This window comes from Scyliorhinus torazame, chromosome 4 (assembly GCF_047496885.1).
Source record: "Scyliorhinus torazame isolate Kashiwa2021f chromosome 4, sScyTor2.1, whole genome shotgun sequence".
NCBI lineage: Eukaryota > Metazoa > Chordata > Chondrichthyes > Carcharhiniformes > Scyliorhinidae > Scyliorhinus > Scyliorhinus torazame.
In genome coordinates, this window is record NC_092710.1 from 219,866,541 (window position 1) to 219,886,866 (window position 20,326).

Genomic DNA, 20,326 nt, shown 5'->3' on the forward strand with positions numbered 1-20,326 from the left:
AGATTTAGGACTATGCCCCCTAGTTCTGCTTTCACCCGCCAGTGGAAACAACCTGCCCGCATCTATCCTATCTATTCCCTTCATAATTTTATATGTTTCTATAAGATCCCCCCTCATCCTTCTAAATTCCAACGAGCACAGTCCCAGTCTACTCAACCTCTCCTCGTAAACCAACCCCTTCAGCTCTGGGATTAACCTAGTGAATCTCCTCTGCACACCCTCCAGTGCCAGTATGTCCTTTCTCAAGGAGACCAAAACTGAACACACTACTTCAGGTGTGGCCTCACCAACACCTTATATAATTGCAGCATAACCTCCCTAGTCTTAAACTCCATCCCTCTAGCAATGAAGGACAAAATTCCATTTGCCTTCTTAATCACCTGTTGCACCTGTAAACTAACTTTTTGCGACACATGCACTAGCATACCCAGGTCTCTCTGCACAGCAGCATGTTTTAATATTTTATCATTAAAATAATAATCCCTTTTGCTGTTATTCCTACCAAAATGGATAACCTCACATTTGTCAACATTGTATTCCATCTGCCAGACCCTAGCCCATTCACTTAGCCTATCCAAATCCCTCTGCAGACTTCCAGTATCCTCTGCACTTTTTGCTTTACCACTCATCTTAGTGTCATCTGCAAACTTGGACACATTGCCCTTGGTCCCCAACTCCAAATCATCTCTGTAAATTGTGAACAATTGTGGGCCCAACACTGATCCCTGAGGGACACCACTAGCTATTGATTGCCAACCAGAGAAACACCCATTAATCCCCACTCTTTGCTTTCTATTAATTAACCAATCCTCTATCCATGCTACTACTTTCCCCTTAATGCCATGCATCTTTATCTTGTGCAGCAACCTTTTGTGTGGCACCTTGTCAAAGGCTTTCTGGAAATCCAAATATACCACATCCATTGGCTCCCCGTTATCTACCGCACTGGTAATGTCCTCAAAAAATTCCACTAAATTAGTTAGGCACGACCTGCCTTTTATGAACCCATGCTGCGTCTGCCCAATGGGACAATTTCCATCCAGATGCCTCGCTATTTTTTCCTTCATGATAGATTCCAGCATCTTCCCTACTACCGAAGTTAAGCTCACTGGCCTATAATTACCCGCTTTCTGCCTACCTCCTTTTTTAAACAGTGGTGTCACGTTTGCTAATTTGCAATCCGCTGGGACCACCCCAGAGTCTAGTGAATTTTGGTAAATTATCACTAGTGCATTTGCAATTTCCCTAGCCATCTCTTTTAGCACTCTGGGATGCATTCCATCAGGGCCAGGAGAATTGTCTACCTTTAGCCCCATTAGCTTGCCCATCACTACCTCCTTAGTGATAACAATCCTCTCAAGGCCTCATTTCCATCAGTCACTGGCATGTTATTTGTGTCTTCCACTGTGACGACCGACCCAAAAAACTTGTTCAGTTCCTCAGCCATTTCCTCATCTCCCATTATAAAATCTCCCATCTCATCCTCTAAAGGACCAATATTTACCTCAGCCACTCTTTTTTGTTTTATATATTTGTAGAAACTTTTACTATCAGTTTTTATATTCTGAGCAAGTTTACTCTCATAATCTATCTTACTCTTTATAGCTTTTTTAGTAGCTTTCTGTTGCTCCCTAAAGATTTCCCAGTCCTCTGGTCTCCCACTAATCATATGTACATACGAATTTGGAGCAGAAGTACGCTCCTCAGGCCTCAACTCTACTTTCGTGTCTACCCCCTAAAAGGTGTTGACTACATTTTTAATCAAGAACCTATTATTTCACTCGGCCTTTCAATAACTCTCCCTGCACTGCTCTCTGGGAATGGGAATTCAGAATTCTTGACTCACTCTGACTAAGGAAAAGATAAGATGAAAAGGAAGATGAGAGCCTGTCAAAGTCAGAAGCATTACAACACCAGTTCAACCAAGCCCTACCTCAATACAAGCTCGGATAGCTCCTGATTCGTACTCCTGAACTTCATTCCCTCCAAGACCATTGCCAACAAAACACCTTGATTTGAAGTCTGTAGCACTACTGGCAAACAACTAATCCTACAGATTTTCTGACCAAAATGCATTCCTCCAAATAAAATGGAAATAATAAACAAAATGAAATTCTGAAAATAACTCCCTACATTTAGTTTGTCGTGGTCACTTTTTAATTAATTTCCTTTCCACACTTCTTATTGCTTTATTTTCTTATTTTTGTTATAATTCAACAGAGCAGTTTTCTAGTGCTATCTCTAATAGACTGAATACTATTGTTGAAATGTCATAGAAAAGTGAAAACCATGTTCACTCTTTTATTTTCCAACATTAAATCGATAAAATATAACTTGGCGAAAATTTTTTAAATTGCAAATAAAAAAATACATTCTGGCGTTTTAATAATGACAGACCTTAGTGTGTTGTCGAAGAATGTCTTATTTATTTCTTAAAATTTTAGTTCTTGTAGAATTGCTGGAAAAAGTTGTGGACCACCTCTCTTACAATCCATCAGAGTGTTTCTTCAGACCACATGAAGGTGAGTTGTTTTTATCTGTTGCCCAAGAGATTAAATGCAACATAACCTGACATTGAAAGCGGTTTTGATTTACAAGAATATTTTAAAATTAAAATACTAATTGTGCTGTTGATTCCCAAATTTCTTTCTCTGTCAGTCTGGCCTCAATAAAAGTTGAGATGGATTTGCACGTAAAAAGAAGCTATTTATTTAGCTTGCAAGCTTGATTCATTTCATAGAAACATAAGAGACATCCACTCTCCTATATCCCAGAAAGCGAATGAACAAAGAAACAAAGGGATCTCTGCAAATCAATTCAAATGGTATCAAGTTTCACATACTCGACGCCCATAGGTTTGATCTATTCTGATTGGCTCACTTCCAATCCCTTTCTCTGGCCCCTATCAATGCAGCATCACTCTCATAGACACACCTCTTCCTGCTTTTTCCATGCGGTCTCAAATCCCTTTGTCCCTAACTGCCAGAATCAAAGTGGCTTATTTCTACATTACATTAACTAGTATCTCTAAAGTAACTATTTTATATCACATTCGTCATTCCCTCCTTTTATCATTCCATGATAACCGAACTATCCAATCCATAGCTACGGTTCCTCATCTAAAAGATCCGTCGCTGCATTTCCAATTCCTGTCTTAGCCCCCCTTCATCTGCCTCACCCTCATGGATTTTAACAGTTAAATTTTTTTTTTCGGTGATTGGGGCGGTGATCTGATCCAGTGCACCCCGCATTCTACCCATCACACATTTAAGGATGGCCAGGCCCACAAAGATGCAGCCGATAGCTACCACTAGATACATGGCCATATTTATCAACCAGTCCTTCCATCCTCCAAATCCCCAGTTACCCCAAGAGCCAGGATCCTGCATCCCGTCCAAGTGATCCCGTATGCGATCCATAAATTTAGTGATGTTAGCGGTCAAGTCCTGAACTCCCATGATACACTTGCCCTGTACTATGGCGCATACCCCACCCTCACGGGCCAGAAGATAGTCAAGAGCATACCGGTTCTGCATTGCAAACAACCGTAGCTGAGACAACTCCTTGGTTATTGCCCCGAGGGCTCCCAAGGTTTCATTTCCCAAGATGGTAAGGCCGCAAATAAAATAATTCCGATCACTGACAGCCAAGGAACCCCCCACACCTCCCAGTTTATCCAACTTTGAAATGCCATTCGGGCCACCCAGCAATGCGGAAAGCCCTAGTCCCAACAGTGATATGAGAGACATTCGCCCAGCCACAGAGGAGCTGGAGGCCGGAGTTCAATGGAACGCAAGTGGTGTTGTAACAAACGCATTGGCCAGACGCCTGGGTGATATGGCACCTCCTGTCCGTACAGGTGGGAAACAGACATGTCATATTTGTGTCCACCTCTACCAGCAAACAGCCATATCCTTCACTGCTGAAGCAATTCTCGTACGACCGGGAATCCCTATTGGGAGTGAAGTGGCTAGGTATGTGCGCCCTCCACCGTCGCAGCCTATCGTACTGTGAATGGGAATTATCCCGAGGAAGGGGAAGGCAAATAGCCGGTGGTGCTGAATCCGGATCGTAAGGAAGAGACTTGCTCGGGCAATGGCTCGGAATGCTGACAATGAACCACCGTTTGTGGAGTGCCACAAAGCGGTGAAACAGAAAATAACCTAGACACCGCTGCGGGGTTTGGGTAGCAGACAACCCGTCCCTGGCCATACAAGCGGTGGTAAATCTGGTAGAAGAGATTCATACTACCCGGGTTTTCCTCAGTTTGGCCTTTAATTAACTTAAGTGTATCTCCCGGTAACCTACGTTCTAGCTGTACTTCCCTTCTCATACGCCCCGTCCTCTCTCTAGTCCCTTTCTCTTTCTCATAGCCTCTTCCTACACTCTTCTGACAGCCTGATTTTACCTTTATTGTACCACTCTTAACACATCCAAAATCAAATTTACATGTATTCCAAAAACAAGGCAATGTCCATATAATGTTCCCTTCCCATCGCCGGGACCGGTGCAACTGCTTCATGACTCCTGCATTCTCCTTAACTTTGATGACCTTCCATGAGTCGATACCATGTCCTCGTATATGGGGGCAGCGAAGAACATCACCTTTGCATAGGTGATGTATCCTTGTAGATTGGTTGGGGCTACACAGATACATAATATTCCCCTTTTCCATGTCCATCGCCAATAATACGCCAAGCGAAGTGAGGCCAAATATCAGACAGATGATGCGTAGCCACTCCATCATGCTCCACACCTGTAAAATAGCACTGGAGAAGGGAGGCAGGTTAGTATCCGACCTTTTACAGTAGTGGAGATGGACTCAATTTACAGTGATGTAGGTGGACCCAAGCACTTCGCCCCTCCACTTTAACTGCTGTGGGGGTGGTAAGGAGAACTTGGAAGGGCCCGTCCCATCGCGGCTCCGACCCCTTCCTAGTCCAATTTTTGACCATGACATAACTACCGGGCTGGACTGAAAGTGAGCTAGGTACTGGGGGCAATGGCTGGTGAGCCGCGCGGACCTGGCCATGGAGTTCCTTGCTAGAAGCTAGTGAGGGCTAGAACATAGGCGGTCATTTCTTCAGTCATCTGATGAAACTGAACCAGTCTGGGAACCTGCAGGCTCCAGGGAGTTCTAAGAGGCCTGCCATAAAGAATCTCGGCGGGAGAGAGCCGGGCCGGTCCCGCAGGTGTAACCCGCAGCTGGAAGAGGGCAACGGGGAGCAACTTAAGCCATGTCAGTCCCGTGTCTGCTCTTAATTTAGCCAATTTAGTTTTGAGGGTCTGATTGTGTCTCTCAACCAACCCGGCCGCCTGCGGTCTGTAAGCACAGTGTAACTGCTGGCGTATGCCCAACTGGGAGCAAAACTCCTTGTTAATTTGTCCAATAAAATGAGGCCCATTATCAGAACTTAACTGAGCTGGTATACCGTACCGGGGAATGATTTCCCTCATCAAGACTTTAACCACAGTAGCAGCTTTATTATCGATAGTTGGATACGCCTCGACCCATCTGCTGAACACATCCACAATGACCAAAACATATTTGTAACATTGACACCTTTCCAACTCAATGTAATCCATTTGGAGCGTCTCAAAGGGACCACTGGGCAACGGGGTTTGCCCCTTCCCACAAGGGATACCTTTTCCGGTGTTATATTGCTGACAAATCAAACACCGATTACTGATACTTTGGGCCAACCCCTGCATTTTAGGGTGCCACCAAGTGTCCAGCAACAAATCACTAGTCCCTCGAGCCCCACAATGAGTTGCAAAGTGTACACATTCAATGACCCATAAAGCCAGCACATCAGACATACAAGTCTGATGTGCAGGCGTGGTCCATAAAGAGGAAACAGAATCATATGTACAACCTAACCGTTTCCACATTTGTTTATCACTCTCAGGAGCGTCCTCCTGTAACCTTATGACGTCTTGGATGGTTGGCATTGACTTGTCAGAAGCAGACATAATTATAGTAGATCGTTTAGTCTGACTTAACATCTTAGGCACCATCACTTGCTGAATTTGCGCGGCTGTTCGCGCTGCACGATCTGCTCGTTCATTACCAACGTCAACTGGGGTTGTACCATTCGTGTGGGCAGCGCATTTAATAACGGAAATCTGCGCTGGCATAAGGAGGGCCTGCAGTAGGTCATTAACTAAACCCCGGTGGGATATTTGACCACACATAATCATGTCAGGTTGTTCTGACGAAATGTCACTCAAATCGCCCCTTATTGTGGTAGTTTCCTGAATCAAGGCTAAACATTCTTGACCAGGCGCGTCTTCATGGACAGGGGGACCACTAAGAAAACAGGCTGGATTGATAGTGGTACAGTGTTTAAATGTCAGACGTGGATTGTTCAAAAGGTATATCTCATACCTATTCTGACGAGCTGCGGTAAGATGCTGACCATTCGCCCCATATCCCTGGCATGGTACTGGTCATGGACCTGACGTGTAATATGAGGGCTTACCGAAGCTGACTGTGGCCATAAATGTGGTGATATTGTAACAAAATCGGCTGTACCTTCTTTTCCCGTGACTGTGGCTGTAACCTTGACTGGCCATTCGGTCTCAAGTAATGGCCGGTATTTGTCCTCCAACTCCCTGTTTCGTCCAGTTCTGTCATAGGCCAGGGTAACGTGATGCAGTGACTGTTCAACGTGTAACGTCCACCACTGGGGGGTGATAGAAATATAGCACTGTTGTCTCATCCTCCTCTTCGCTGATCCACCCACCCAAAGTCACTATATTGGGGCTCCTGCTGGTAAACTACCATTTCTGCCGCTTGTTGGGGTCGCAGATCATCCTTTTTCATTACATACTCAGTCTTAACCTTTGTAACTGAGCCTCCTTCTTGGCCTATACCCTCCTTCCAGTAAAATCTGACTGCCCTTGCCATCTGGGAAGGGTCGTTCTCTGTCCAATTCATGTTATTACATTTCACAGCAGTAACCACAGAAGGTGGTAGGCAATGCATTAACATAGCACAGTATTGAGGGGAATTCTGACCATTTTGATACAGCAAATCGCCTGACTGCCCCCGGTAGATTTCATTAAAACGCTCCAGAAATTCCTCTGGCTCTTCAGTCTTCCTAGGTTTTAGGTCTAAGATAACAGAAAGATTTATGGGCCTTTGAAATGTGCTATTCAACGCATTCAAGATCTGTGTCCTTTTCTCTATTTGCTCTTTTTTTTTTTTAAACTTAAAAATGTTTGAAAATTCAAATTGAATTACTGCAACTTGCAAGCTTAGCTCTGATCTCAACTCAGAACTAAATTTACAATTTGCTTAACACAAACTTGTATAACATTTACAACTTAATTATTTCTTTATCTTAACAATTTTTCTTTTAACAAGTTTTTTTTCTTTTACATACACATAAGTATTAGCAAAATCAACTATCATCTCCAGATTGACACTTTTTAAAATGGTGTCCATGATCTTCTTTAAGTTTCTATTAATCTCCAGATAAAATGAGATAAACCTTATTTCAAGTAAGTAAAACTTAAGATTCTGGCAATTTCAATCAATTGCTTTCGAAAATAATAACTTTTATCAAAGAGGTGGAGAAACCCACTGGTTTCCTTTAATTAATTCAAAACGTAATTTTGCTGGTGTTCACTGACTCAAAGGAAAGGTATCCGATTACACTACAGGCTGCTGCTGTTATCTCAAAGCCTGAGTGAGAAGCACTGTCTGTTTTCAACTTCGCCTGCTGCTGTTAACCCTTTGAGAGACTTCTGCTTCAACCAATATGCAGCATTCCCCACAATCTCAACTAGACCTCGGAACTGCGTTTTTCGCCAATACAGTCCAAGGAGACAATTTTAGCTTAATCAACTATATATTTAAAACACTCACACATAGAGTTGAACCATCTTCAGATTTAAAAACAGTTATACTGGACTGAACCTTCATCTACTGAAGTCACATCAGCCCCTGAACCCATATAATAGACTGAACCTTCATTACTGAAGTCACATCAGCCTCTGAACCCTTATACTTGGAATTGAATCATCATTTGAGATGTCCCATCAAACCAAAACCCTAACCCAAGCCGAAACAACAATATGAAATCCCATCAATTAAATTGCTAATCCCCAGACTGATCTGTGATTTCGTCGAGGCGGTCTTTCTGTGCCAACCGGGAGTGACCAGACTAATCAGACGATAAGAAGAGGGGAACAATCAATGCGCGGTCGTTTTCCAGTTCTACATTGAGGGCCCTTTGTTCCCCATCCTCCTGTTCATAATCAGTCTAATTCTGATTTCGCAGTTGGATCAGGACCGCCCTGAGAAATCCCGGTTTTCGGCACCAAATATAGATCCCCAAATTTCTTTCTCTGTCAGTCTGGCCTCAATAAAAGTTGAGATGGATTTGCACGTAAAAAGAAGCTATTTATTTAGCTTGCAAGCTTGATTCATTTCATAGAAACATAAGAGACATCCACTCTCCTATATCCCAGAAAGCGAATGAACAAAGAAACAAAGGGATCTCTGCAAATCAATTCAAATGGTATCAAGTTTCACATACTCGACGCCCATAGGTCAGCCTATATCCCTCCTGACCTGTTTGATCTATTCTGATTGGCTCACTTCCAATCCCTTTCTCTGGCCCCTATCAATGCAGCATCACTCTCATAGACACACCTCTTCCTGCTTTTTCCATGCAGTCTCAAATCCCTTTGTCCCTAACTGCCAGAATCAAAGTGGCTTATTTCTACATTACATTAACTAGTATCTCTAAAGTAACTATTTTATATCACATTCGTCAGTGCCAACATCAAACTTATTTTTTCCAAACAAAATTTATTGCAAATAGTGTTCTTCTTAGGACTAGCAATAAGGTGTTTAATTCAGTGAGTCAAGTTTTAAGACATGGGCCGAGGAAATGCTGTGAATAACGTAATCAAAATCACAATTCATAGGTTGATGGGTTTAAGTAATCAATCAATTGATATTTAAAATGTGCTTCTCAGAAGAATATAATTGTTCAGAAGTCTTTCCAAAATCAATCTTGTTTTCTCAGCTGTTCTTATTATAAATCTGTGGAGTAATATTGAAGCAGTTGCACATTTGGAAACGAGAAAACCCAGCATATATCTGGAGTTATCCCTGAGCAAACATTCTTTCCAAATGCTTTGAGTAATTTTGTACACAGGAGATTAATTTGTAGCAAATACAAAATGGGCTCAAGCAGTTGTCGTGAAAATGGCACTTGCACACTTGTTGGTCAGAATATATAATGTTATGAAATGGTTAGAAATCTGAAGCAATGGATCTACTCAAAATTTGTACTGTTCAGCAGTTTATTTTAAGTTTAATGTTTGATATGATATCTTATGCAATTTTTCTGATCTGCTGAAGTAATCTAATAGAAAAGTAAGGTATCCCTCACATGCTCCTCATGATGTTTATAAGGATGTGCTTCTCCATGCAAGTGGGAAGTGGGGACGGTACCCGGGGGGGGACCCGTTGCCAGCAGATTTCTATAAAAGAATTGCACCAACCCCGGCCCCACACCTACGGATCACGTTTGCAGACTCGATAGCAAGGGGCACCCTACCTCCAACGCTAACACAGGCCATGCTATCACTGATACCCCAAAAAGACAAAGACACGACGGTTCATATAGACCCATTTTGCTGCTCAATGTAGACATGAAGATATTTGCGACCTGGCTAAGAGACTGGAGAACTTCATACCAGAGGTGGGCGCAGAGGAACAGACAGGCTTTGTCAAGGGTAGACAGCGAACTGCGAATATCAGGCGGCTACTGAGTGTAATAATGACCCCAACCGGGGAGAGAACACCATAGGTGATTGTCTCCCTGGATGCAGAACAGACCTTCGACAGAGTCGAATGGAAATACCTCATTGAGGTACTGGAGCGGTTTGGGCTAGGGATGGTGTTCACCACGTGGTGAAACTCGTGTACAACGCCCCCAAGGCGAGCGTTCAGACCAACACCACCAGCTCTGAATATTTCCAGCTGCACAGAGGCACAAGGCAGGGATGCCCACTGTCCCTGTTCTTATTTACGCTGGCAATCGAACCCTTGGCGATCGCTCTGCGAGACGGGAAAGGCTGGAAGGGCATCCAAAGAGGAGGCAAAGAGCACAGAGTTTCACTCTATGCAGATGACTTGCTCCATTACATCTTGGACCCAGAATGACCTGAAAGTAACCATGAAGCTTCTGGAAGAGTTGGGGCCTTCTCGGGCTACAATCTCGACCTGGGCAAGAGCGAGGTATTCCCAGTGAACCTGAGCGGGGGAGGTACAGAGCTGGAGGGAATACATGCAAACTAGCCCAAAGCAAATTCCGCTACCTGGAGATCCAGATTGCCCATGACTGGACACAGATCCACAAGTGGAATCTGACCAGTCTGACGAAGGAAGTTAAAAAGGACCTACAGAGATGGGATGCACTCCCGCTTTCCCTGGTGGGAAGGGTGCAGACGATCAAGATGAATGTGCTGCCGAGGTTCCTCTTCCTGTTTAGATCCATACTCGGGTTATAATCTCTGGATTACTACCCGAGCCACGTGCCAATTGGCATAGGGTTGAGAAAATTAGGGAAGTTAACACGTGGCTAAAGGAGTGGATTTCATTTCATGGGGCATTGGCATCAGTACTGGGGCAGGAGGGACCTGTACCGTTGGGACGGTCTTCACCTGAACCATTCCGGGACCAGTGTTCTAGCGAATAGGATAAATAGGTTGGTCACAAGGACTTTAAACTAGCAAGTTGGGGGGAAGGGAAGGGTAAAGCTATGGACAGTATAATGGTTAACGGCGAGCAAGGCAGCAGGTTACGTGACAGGTTATTATGTAGAGATATGGGTTCAAAGACGAGGAAAATTAGGAGAAAGGGTAAGAGGAAAAATAACTTGCGAAAAGTTACTGATCAAGGTGTTAGGATTCATAACAAAGACATAAAAAACAGCATAAGTGTACTTTACCTGAATGCTCGCAGTATTCGGAATAAGGTGAATGAGTTGATGGCGCAAATCATCGTGAATGACTATGATTTAGTGGCCATTACTGAAACATGGTTAAAAGATGGTCACGACTGGGAGTTAAATATCCAAGGGTATCAGACTATACGAAAGGATAGAATGGACGGTGAGGGCGGTGGTGTAGCTTTGTTGTTTAAGGATGGCATCCGGGGACTTCCGGGTGCGGCTATGCAGAGCTAGGTCGCATATTCGGTAGCTCCCGCTTGGAACGGACTTTTGGGCTCTTTTGCAGGGCCCCCACGGCATTTGTTTGACATTTCCTGGTGTGGCAAGAGGACTGCAACACTCCCCTGACGGTGTCCCCCAGGAGTGTTGTGTCTTTTGGCTGCCAGTCCGGCAGAAGCAGCGGAAGATTTGGCTGCAACAGGATAAACAGGGCCCCTTCCAGCATGCAAGCGGGGGAAGGGCAAGCTTAAAGCTGCAAACTGACCTGAGGACCTTTATCAAAAGTGAATTCTAACAGCAGAGGGAACAACTGTGAAAAGATCTCACCAGGGCCACTGAAGAAGCGGGGACGAGGCTTCCGGTGGCGGCCATGGAGGAGTAGGTCACGCATTCGGCAGCTCCCGTCTGGAACGGACACTTAGACCTTTTTCAGGAGTTTCCACGGACGTTTTGGGGCAGATTGGTGAAGAGAACACTGCCAAAAGGATTCCCTCTCGAGACTTTTGGGCTCTTTTCAGGGCCCCCTACGGCACTTTTTCGACGTTTCCCGGTGTGGGAAGGAGTTAATAATAGTTCCCCGTCAGTATATGGCTTTAACTAGGAGCGGGGTGACAAAAAAGGTGGTGGTGGACCAGAAGAAGGGAGGGAAGAAGGACAAAATGGCGGCGGGCGGAGACCAGACAGCGTGGAGGCAGTGGGCGGAGGAGCAACAGGAGGGTATCCAGCGCTGCCTCAGAGAGATTAAAAAGGACCTGCGAGAGCCGATGAAGGCTTCTATTGATAAGCTGCTGGAGACACAGACAGCTCAGGGGGTGGCGATCCGAGAGGCTCAACAAAAGATCTCTGACAATGAGGACGAGATCTTAGCTCTGGTGGTAAAGGTGGAGGCGCACGAGGCGCTCCACAAGAAATGGCAGGAGCGGTTCGAGGAGATGGAGAATCGGTTGAGGCGGAAGAATCTGCGGATTCTGGGCCTCCCAGAGGGGCTGGAGGGGCCGGACGTGGGGACCTATGTGGTCACCATGTTAAACTCGCTAATGGGAGCGGGGTCCTTCCAGGGGCCCCTGGAGCTGGAAGGGGCCCATAGAGTGTTGGCGAGGAGGCCCAAGGCTAACGAGCCTCCGCGGGCGGTGCTGGTGCGGTTCCATCGGTTCGTCGATCGGGAGTGCGTGCTCAGGGGGCCAAGAAGGAGAGGAGCAGCAGGTGGGAGAACGCGGAGGTTCGGATATATCAGGACTGGAGTGCGGAGGTGGCGAAGAGGAGGGCCAGGTACAATCGAGCGAAGGCGGTGCTGCACAGGAAGGGGGTGAAGTTTGGCATGTTGCAGCCGGCGCGATTGTGGTTACCTACAAGGACCGGCACCATTATTTTGAGTCTCCGGAGGAGGCGTGGGCCTTTGTTCAGGCCGAGAAGCTGGACACAGACTGAGGGTCGGGATGGGCGATTGGGGACTGCGGTGGATATGTTATGCCTATTTTTGGTTCGGGGGGGGGCCTTTGCATTGTTTTGGGTTTCTTTGGGGGAATCGAGTTGCTGCTGCTAAGATCAAGGAGGAGCTGGAGCGAGTGGGGTGGGTCAAGACTGGGGTATGCCGCAGTGGGGAACGGGCCGGATGTGGGGTGCGGGGGCGTGGCTGGCCGAGGAGGGGTCATGGCTAGTCGGCGGGGGAGGGGGGCGGGTAGCCCCCTAATCCGGCTGATAACCTGGAATGTAATGGGCCAGTTAAGCGGGCCCGCGTGTTCGCGCACCTGAAGGGGCTCAAGGCGGATGTGGTTATGCTCCAGGAGACACACCTGAAGGTGGCAGACCAGGTAAGACTGAGGAAAGGGTGGGTAGGTCAGGTGTTTCACTCGGGGCTAGATGCCAAAAATCGAGGGGTGGCGATCTTGGTGGGAAAGAAGGTGTTATTCGAGGCGTCGAGCATTGTGGCAGATAATGGCGGTAGGTACATAATGGTAAGTGGTAAGTTGCAGGGAGAGAGGGTGGCACTGGTCAATGTGTATGCTCCGAACTGGGACAATGCGGGTTTTATGCGGCGTATGTTGGGTCGGATCCCAGACTTGGAAGTGGGTGGCCTGATAATGGGGGGAGACTTTAACACTGTGTTGGATCCGGCACTGGATCGCTCCAGGTCTACGACGGGTAGGAAGCCGGCGGCGGATCGAGTGTTGAGGGGATTTATGGACCAAATGGGAGGGGTGGACCCTTGGAGATTTGCAAGGCCGGGGGCTAGGGAATTTTCATTCTTTTCACATGTCCATAAGGCTTATTCTCGAATCGACTTTTTCATTTTGAGTAGGGCGCTGATAGCGGGAGTAGAGGATACCGAGTATTCGGCAATAGCCATTTCTGACCACGCCCCGCATTGGGTGGACTTGGAGATGGGGGAGAAGAGGGACCAGCGCCCGCTGTGGCGCTTGGAGGTGGGGCTGTTGGCGGACGAGGAGGTGAGCGAGCGGGTCCGAGGAAGTATAGAGAGGTACTTGGAGACCAACGACAACGGGGAGGTCCGAATGGGGATGGTATAGGAGGCACTGAAGGCGGTGGTGAGGGGAGAGCTGATCTCCATCAGGGCCCACAAGGAGCGGGGGGAGAGGGAGAGGCTGGTGGGGGAGGATGGTGAGGGTAGACAGGAGGTATGCGGAAGAACCTGAGGAAGGATTGTTGAGGGAGAGGCGCAGCCTCCAGGCCGAATTCGACCTGGTGACCACCAGGAAGGCGGAGGTGCAGTGGAGGAAGGCCCAGGGGGCGGTCTACGAGTATGGGGAAAAGTCAAGCCGGATGCTGGCGCATCAGCTTCGGAAGCGGGACGCAGCTAGGGAGATCGGGGGAGTTAAGGACAGGGGAGGGAGCGTGGTGCGGAGTGGGGTTGGCATCAATGAGGTCTTCAGGGACTTCTACGAGGAATTGTACCGATCCGAGCCCCCACGGGAGGAGGGAGGGATGGGCCGTTTCCTGCACCAATTGAAGGTTCCAAAGGTGGAAGAGGGACTGGTGGCGGGACTGGGGGCCCCGATTGGGCTAGAGGAGCTGATCAAAGGGATAGGATGCATGCAGGCGGGGAAGGCACCGGGGCTAGACGGTTTCCCGGTCGCGTTCTATAAAAAATAGATGGACCTGTTGGGCCCGCTGTTAGTTAGGACCTTTAATGAGGCAAGGGAGGGGGGGGGAGCTTTACCCCCGACGATGTCCCGGGCACTGATCTCCTTGATCCTGAAGCGGGACTAGGATCCCCTGCAATGTAGGTCTTACAGACCGATTTCCTTGCTAAATGTAGATGCCAAGGTGCTGGCGAAGTTCTTAGCCACGAGGATTGAGGATTGTGTGCCGCAGATCATCCATGAAGACCAGACGGGGTTTGTGAAGGGGAGACAGTTGAAGGCGAATGTGCGGAGGCTTTTGAACGTTATCATGATGCCGGCGAGGGAGGGGGAGGCGGAGATAGTGGTGGCGATGGACGCTGAGAAAGCCTTCGATAGGGTAGAGTGGGGATACCTGTGGGAGGTGCTGAAGAGGTTCGGGTTTGGGGAGGGGTTTGTCAGGTGGGTTAGGCTGTTGTACGAGGTCCCGATGGCGAGTGTGGCCACAAATAGGAGGAGGTCCGAGTACTTTTGGTTGCACCGAGGGACAAGACAGGGGTGTCCCCTGTCCCCCCTGCTCTTCGCACTGGCGATTGAACCCCTGGCTATGGCACTGAGAGAGTCGAGGAACTGGAGGGGGTTGGTGCGGGGTGGGGAGGAGCATAGGGTGTCGCTTTATGCGGACAACCTGCTGCTGTATGTGGCGGACCCGGTGGGAGGAATGCCAGAGGTAATGAGGATGCTTAGGGAATTCGGGGACATTTCGAGGTACAAGCTCAATATGGGGAAGAGCGAGCTGTTCGTAGTTCAGCTAGGGGACCAGGAGAGGGGGATTGGCGAGCTCCCACTAAAAAGGGCGGAGAGGAGTTTCAGATATTTGGGGGTCCAGGTGGCCAGGAGCTGGGGGGCCCTGCATAGGCTTAACTTTACAAGGCTGGTGGAGCAAATGGAGGAGGAGTTCAAGAGGTGGGACGCGTTGCCGCTGTCCCTGGCGGGTAGGGTGCAGTCAATCAAAATGACGGTGCTCCCAAGGTTTTTGTTCCTGTTCCAGTGCCTCGCCATGTTTATCCCGAAGGCTTTTTTCAGGCGGGTTAACAGGAGTACAATGGGGTTTGTGTGGGCACGAGGGATTCCGAGGGTGAGAAGGGTGTTCCTGGAGCGGAGTAGAGACAGGGGGGGGCTGGCGCTGCCCAACCTCTGTGGGTACTACTGGGCCGCCAATGCGACAATGGTGCGTAAGTGGGTGATGGAGGGGGAGGGGGCTGCATGGAAGAGGCTGGAGACGGCGTCCTGTGTGGGTACGAGTCTGGGGGCGCTGGCAACGGCACCGCTGCCGCTCCCTCCAAGGAGGCATACCACGAGCCCGGTGGTGGTGGTGGCCCTCAAAATTTGGGGGCAGTGGAGGCGGCATAGGGGGGAAGTTAGGGCCTCGGCGTGGACCCCATTACGGGGGAACCACCGGTTCGCCCCAGGAAGAACAGGTGGAGGGTTTTCGGGGTGGCACAGGGCAGGCATACGAAAGTTGGGGGACCTGTTTGTGGACGGGAAGTTCGCGAGCTTGGGTGAGCTGGAGGAGAAGTACGTGCTCCCCCCGGGGAACACCTTCAGGTACTTACAGGTAAGGGCGTTTGCCAGACGGCAGGTGGTGGAATTCCCACGGCTACTGCCACACACAGTACAGGACAGGGTGCTCTCGCGGGGTTGGGTGGGAGTGGGGAAGATCTTGGAAACTTACCAGGTGATGCAGAAGGAGGAGGAGGCCTCGGTGGTGGAGTTGAAAGGTAAGTGGGAGGAGGAGTTGGGAGAGGAGATCGAAGAGGTGACGTGGGCAGATGCCCTAGGGAGGGTGAACTCTTCCTCTTCATGCGCGAGGCTCAGCCTCATACAGTTTAAGGTGCTGCACAGGGCATACATGACCGGGACAAGGATGAGCAGGTTCTTTGGGGGTGAGGACAGGTGTGTTAGGTGCTCAGGGAGCCCAGCAAATCACACCCATATGTTCTGGGCATACCCAGCACTGGAGGAATTTTGGAAGGGCGTAGCGAGGACAGTGTCGAGGGTGGTAGGATCCAGGGTCAAACCGGGCTGGGGGCTCGCAATATTTGGGGTGGCAGAGGAGCCGCGAGTGCAGGAGGCGAAAGAGGCCGGAATTCTGGCCTTTGCGTCCCTGGTAGCCCGGCGAAGGATTCTCCTTCAGTGGAAAGATACGAGGCCCCCGAGCGTGGAATCCTGGATCAGCGATATGGCAGGGTTCATTAAATTGGAGAGGGTGAAATTCGCCTTGAGAGGGTCGGTACAAGGGTTCTTTAGGCAGTGGCAACCGTTCTTAGACTTTCTGGCAGAACGCTAGACATTGGTCAATGGCAGCAGCAGCTCGGCGGGGGTGGGGGGTGGCGGATTTACTTTATTTTTGTTTATGTTATTTACACTGGAAGGGTCTGAGGGGGTATACACCCGTTATCTTAAGTCGGGGTGTTAATGTTAATTTATAATTTAGGTACGGGGGGGGGGATGCTTTTTTAGATTGTGTTTTGTACTTAACCCTGTTGGGTTCTTTTTTCTTTCTCATTTTGTTATTGAAATTTTATGAAAACCTTTAATAAAAATTATTTATAAAAAAAAAGGATGGCATCCGGGCAATAGTAAGGGATGGTATTGGTGCTATGGAGGACAAGGTTGAATCAATTTGGGTGGAAATCAGGAATAGTAAGGCGAAAAGGTCACTGATAGGAGTAGTCTATAGGCCACCAAATAGTAACAAGATGGTAGGGCAGGCAATAAGGAAAGAAATAACGGATGCATGTAGAAATGGTACAGCGGTTATCATGGGGGATTTTAATCTACATGTCGATTGGTTTAACCAGGTTGGTAAAGGCAGCCTTGAGGAGGAGTTTATAGAATGTGTCCGGGATAATTTCCTGGAACAGTATGTAATGGAACCTACATGGGGACAAGCGGTCCTAGATCTGATCCTGTGTAATGAGGCAGGATTGATTAATGATCTCCTAGTTCGGGATCCTCTTGGAAGGAGCGACCACAATATGGTGGAATTTAAAATACAGTTGGAGGATGACGAGGTAAAATCAAACACTAGTGTTTTGTGCTTAAACAAAGGCGATTACAATGGGATGAGAGAAGAACTAGCTAAGGTAGACTGGGAGCAAAGACTTCATGGTGAAGCAGTTGAGGAACAGTGGAGAACCTTCCGAGTGATCTTTCACAGTATTCAGGAAAGGTTCATACCGACAAAAAAGAAAGTTGGTAGAAAGGGGAAAAATCGACCGTGGATATCTAAGGAGGTGAGGGAGAGTATCAAATTAAAGGAAAAAACATACAAAGTGGCAAAAATTAGTGGGAGACTAGAGGACTGGGAAGTCTTTAGGGGACAACAGAAAGCTACTAAAAAAGCTATAAAGAAGAGTAAGGTAGACTATGAAAGTAAACTGGCTCAGAACATAAAAGCAGGTAGTAAAAGCTTCTACAAATATATAAGACAAAAAAGAGTGGCTAAGGTAAATATTGGGCCTTTGGAAGATGAGAAGGGAGATTTAATAATAGGAGATGGGGAAATGGCTGAGGAGCTGAACAGGTTTTTTGGGTCAGTCTTCACAGTGGAGGACACAAATAACATGCCAGTGACTGATGGAAATAAAGATATGATAGGTGAGGACCTTGAAATGATTGTAATCACTAAGGAGGCAATATTGGGCAAGCTAATGGGGCTAAAGGTAGACAAGTCTCCTGGCCCTGATGGGATGCATCCCAGAGTGTTAAAAGAGATGGCTAGGGAAATTGTAAACGCACTAGTGATAATTTATCAAAATTCACTAGACTCTGGGGTGGTCCCAGAGGATTGGAAAGCAGCAAACGTGACACCACTGTTTAAAAAAGGAGGTTGGCAGAAAGCGGGTCATTATAGGCCGGTAAGCTTAACTTCGGTTGTAGGGAAAAAGCTGGAATCTATCATTAAGGAGCAAATAGCGGGGCACCTGGAGGGAAATTGTCCCATTGGGCAGACTCAGCATGGGTTCACAAAGGGTAGGTCGTGTCTGACTAATTTGGTAGAATTGTTTGAGGACGTTACCAGTGCAGTAGATAACGGGGAGCCAATGGATGTGGTATATCTGGATTTCCAGAAAGCTTTTGACAAGGTGCCACACAAAAGGTTGCTGCATAAACTAAAGATGCATGGCATTGAGGGTAAAGTGGTAGCATGGGTAGAGGATTGGTTAACTAACAGAAAGCAGAGAGTGGGGATAAATGGGTGTTTCTCTGGTTGGCAACCTGTGACTAGTGGGGTCCCTCAAGGATCAGTGTTGGGCCCGCAATTTTTCACAATTTACATAGATGATTTGGAGTTGGGGACCAAGTGCAATGTGTCAAAGTTTGCAGACGACACTAAGATGAGTTGTAAAGCAAAAAGTGCAAAGGATACCAGAAGTCTGCAGAAGTATTTGGATAGGTTAGGTGAATGGGCTAGGGTCTGGCTGATGGAATTCAATGTTGCCAAGTGTGAGCCTATCCATTTTGGGAGGAATAACAGCAGAATGGATTATTATTTAAACGGTAAGATGTTAAAACATGCTGCTGTGCAGAGGGACCTGGGTGTGCTGGTGCACGAGTCGCAAAACGTTGGTGTGCAGGTGCAACAGGTGATTAAGAAGGCTAATCGAGTTTTGTCTTTCATTGCTAGGGGGATGGAGTTCAAGACTAGGGAGGTTATGCTGCAATTGTATAGGGTGTTGGTGAGGCCACATCTGGAGTATTGTGTGCAGTTTTGGTCTCCTTACCTGAGAAAGGACATATTAGCACTGGAGGGAGTGCAGAGGAGATTCACTAGGTTGATCCCAGAGTTGAGGGGATTAGATTATGACGAGAGGTTGAGTAGACTGGGACTGTACTCATTGGAGTTTAGAAGGATGCAGGGGGATCTTATTGAAACATATAAAATTTATGAAGGGAATAGATAGGATAGATGCGGGCAGGTTGTTTCCACTGGTCGGGGAAAGCAGAACTAGGGCGCATAGCCCCAAAATAAGGGGAAGTAGATTTAGGACGGAGTTTAGGAGGAACTTCTTCACCCAAAGGGTTGTGAATCTCTGGAATTCCTTGCCCAGTGAAGCAGTTGAGGCTCCTTCTTTAAACGTTTTTAAGAAAAAGATAGATACCTTTCTAAAGAATAAAGGGATTTGGGGAAATGGTGTACGGGCCGGAGAGTGGAGCTGAGTCCACAAAGATCAGCCATGATCTCATTAAATGGCGGAGCAGGCTCGAGGGGCCAGATGGCCTACTCCTGTTCCTAGTTCTTATACTGACCTTCATCCCCAAGGCCTTTTTCCAAAAGATAGACAAAATGATCATGGTATTTGTGTGGGGTGAAAAGACCCCAAAGATCCCCGGGTGACACCGGAAAGGGGGAAACAGTTGGACAGCTTATCCCTACCGAACCTGCAATACTACCAGTAGGCAGCCACAACCGAGAGGGTGAGGGGATGGATAGGAGAACCCAACATGTAATGGGTGAGGCTGGAGGAGTCCTCTGCAAGGTAACGTCTCTCTGGGCTCTCGCCACGGTAGCGCTCTCATTCCACCCCAGCAAAATGCACATCCTGCCCAGTGGTGGTAGCCCCAACTAAGGACATGGAACCAAATGAGGCAGCGTTTTGGTTTAACCGAGATGTCCTCCATGGCCTCCATCTGAATTGTAAATTCCCGCCAGCCATGCTCAACGCCAGCTTTAGAAAATGGATCAGGACGGGGGGTGGCTAGCAGTCAGGGACATTTGCATCAGGGTCAGACTCACGACCGTGGACGAACTGAGGGAATATCTGGAGCTACCGACAGGGCAGTAACTCTGACTCCTTCAAATTAAACACTTTCTCCGCAAAGAAACAGCAAGGTACCCTAGGGCTCCAAGAGACATATTACTGAAAGGGCTAATGTATGTAAACTTTTGTAAATAAGAAATGTCACTACATGTAAATACCAGGTGCACTACTTGTTAAGTTGTTATTCTGTAAAAATTGAAAAATGCCTATGAAACTATTTTTT

General features: G+C 47.6%; 1 protein-coding gene across 6 annotated transcripts in view; it reads left to right on the forward strand.

Annotated features, from left to right (window-relative positions):
* tbc1d32 (TBC1 domain family, member 32) overlaps nucleotides 1–20,326 on the forward strand; it is a 452,053-nt gene that overhangs the window by 327,520 nt on the left and 104,207 nt on the right. For 5 of the 6 annotated variants that reach the window (XM_072499364.1, XM_072499359.1, XM_072499360.1 and 2 more), the window contains one exon: nucleotides 2,445–2,522. The exons of the other annotated variant lie outside the window; for it this stretch is intronic. In XM_072499364.1, coding sequence (XP_072355465.1) covers nucleotides 2,445–2,522 — 78 coding nt within the window. The remainder of the gene's footprint in view (nucleotides 1–2,444; nucleotides 2,523–20,326) is intronic. 6 annotated transcript variants of the gene reach the window in all.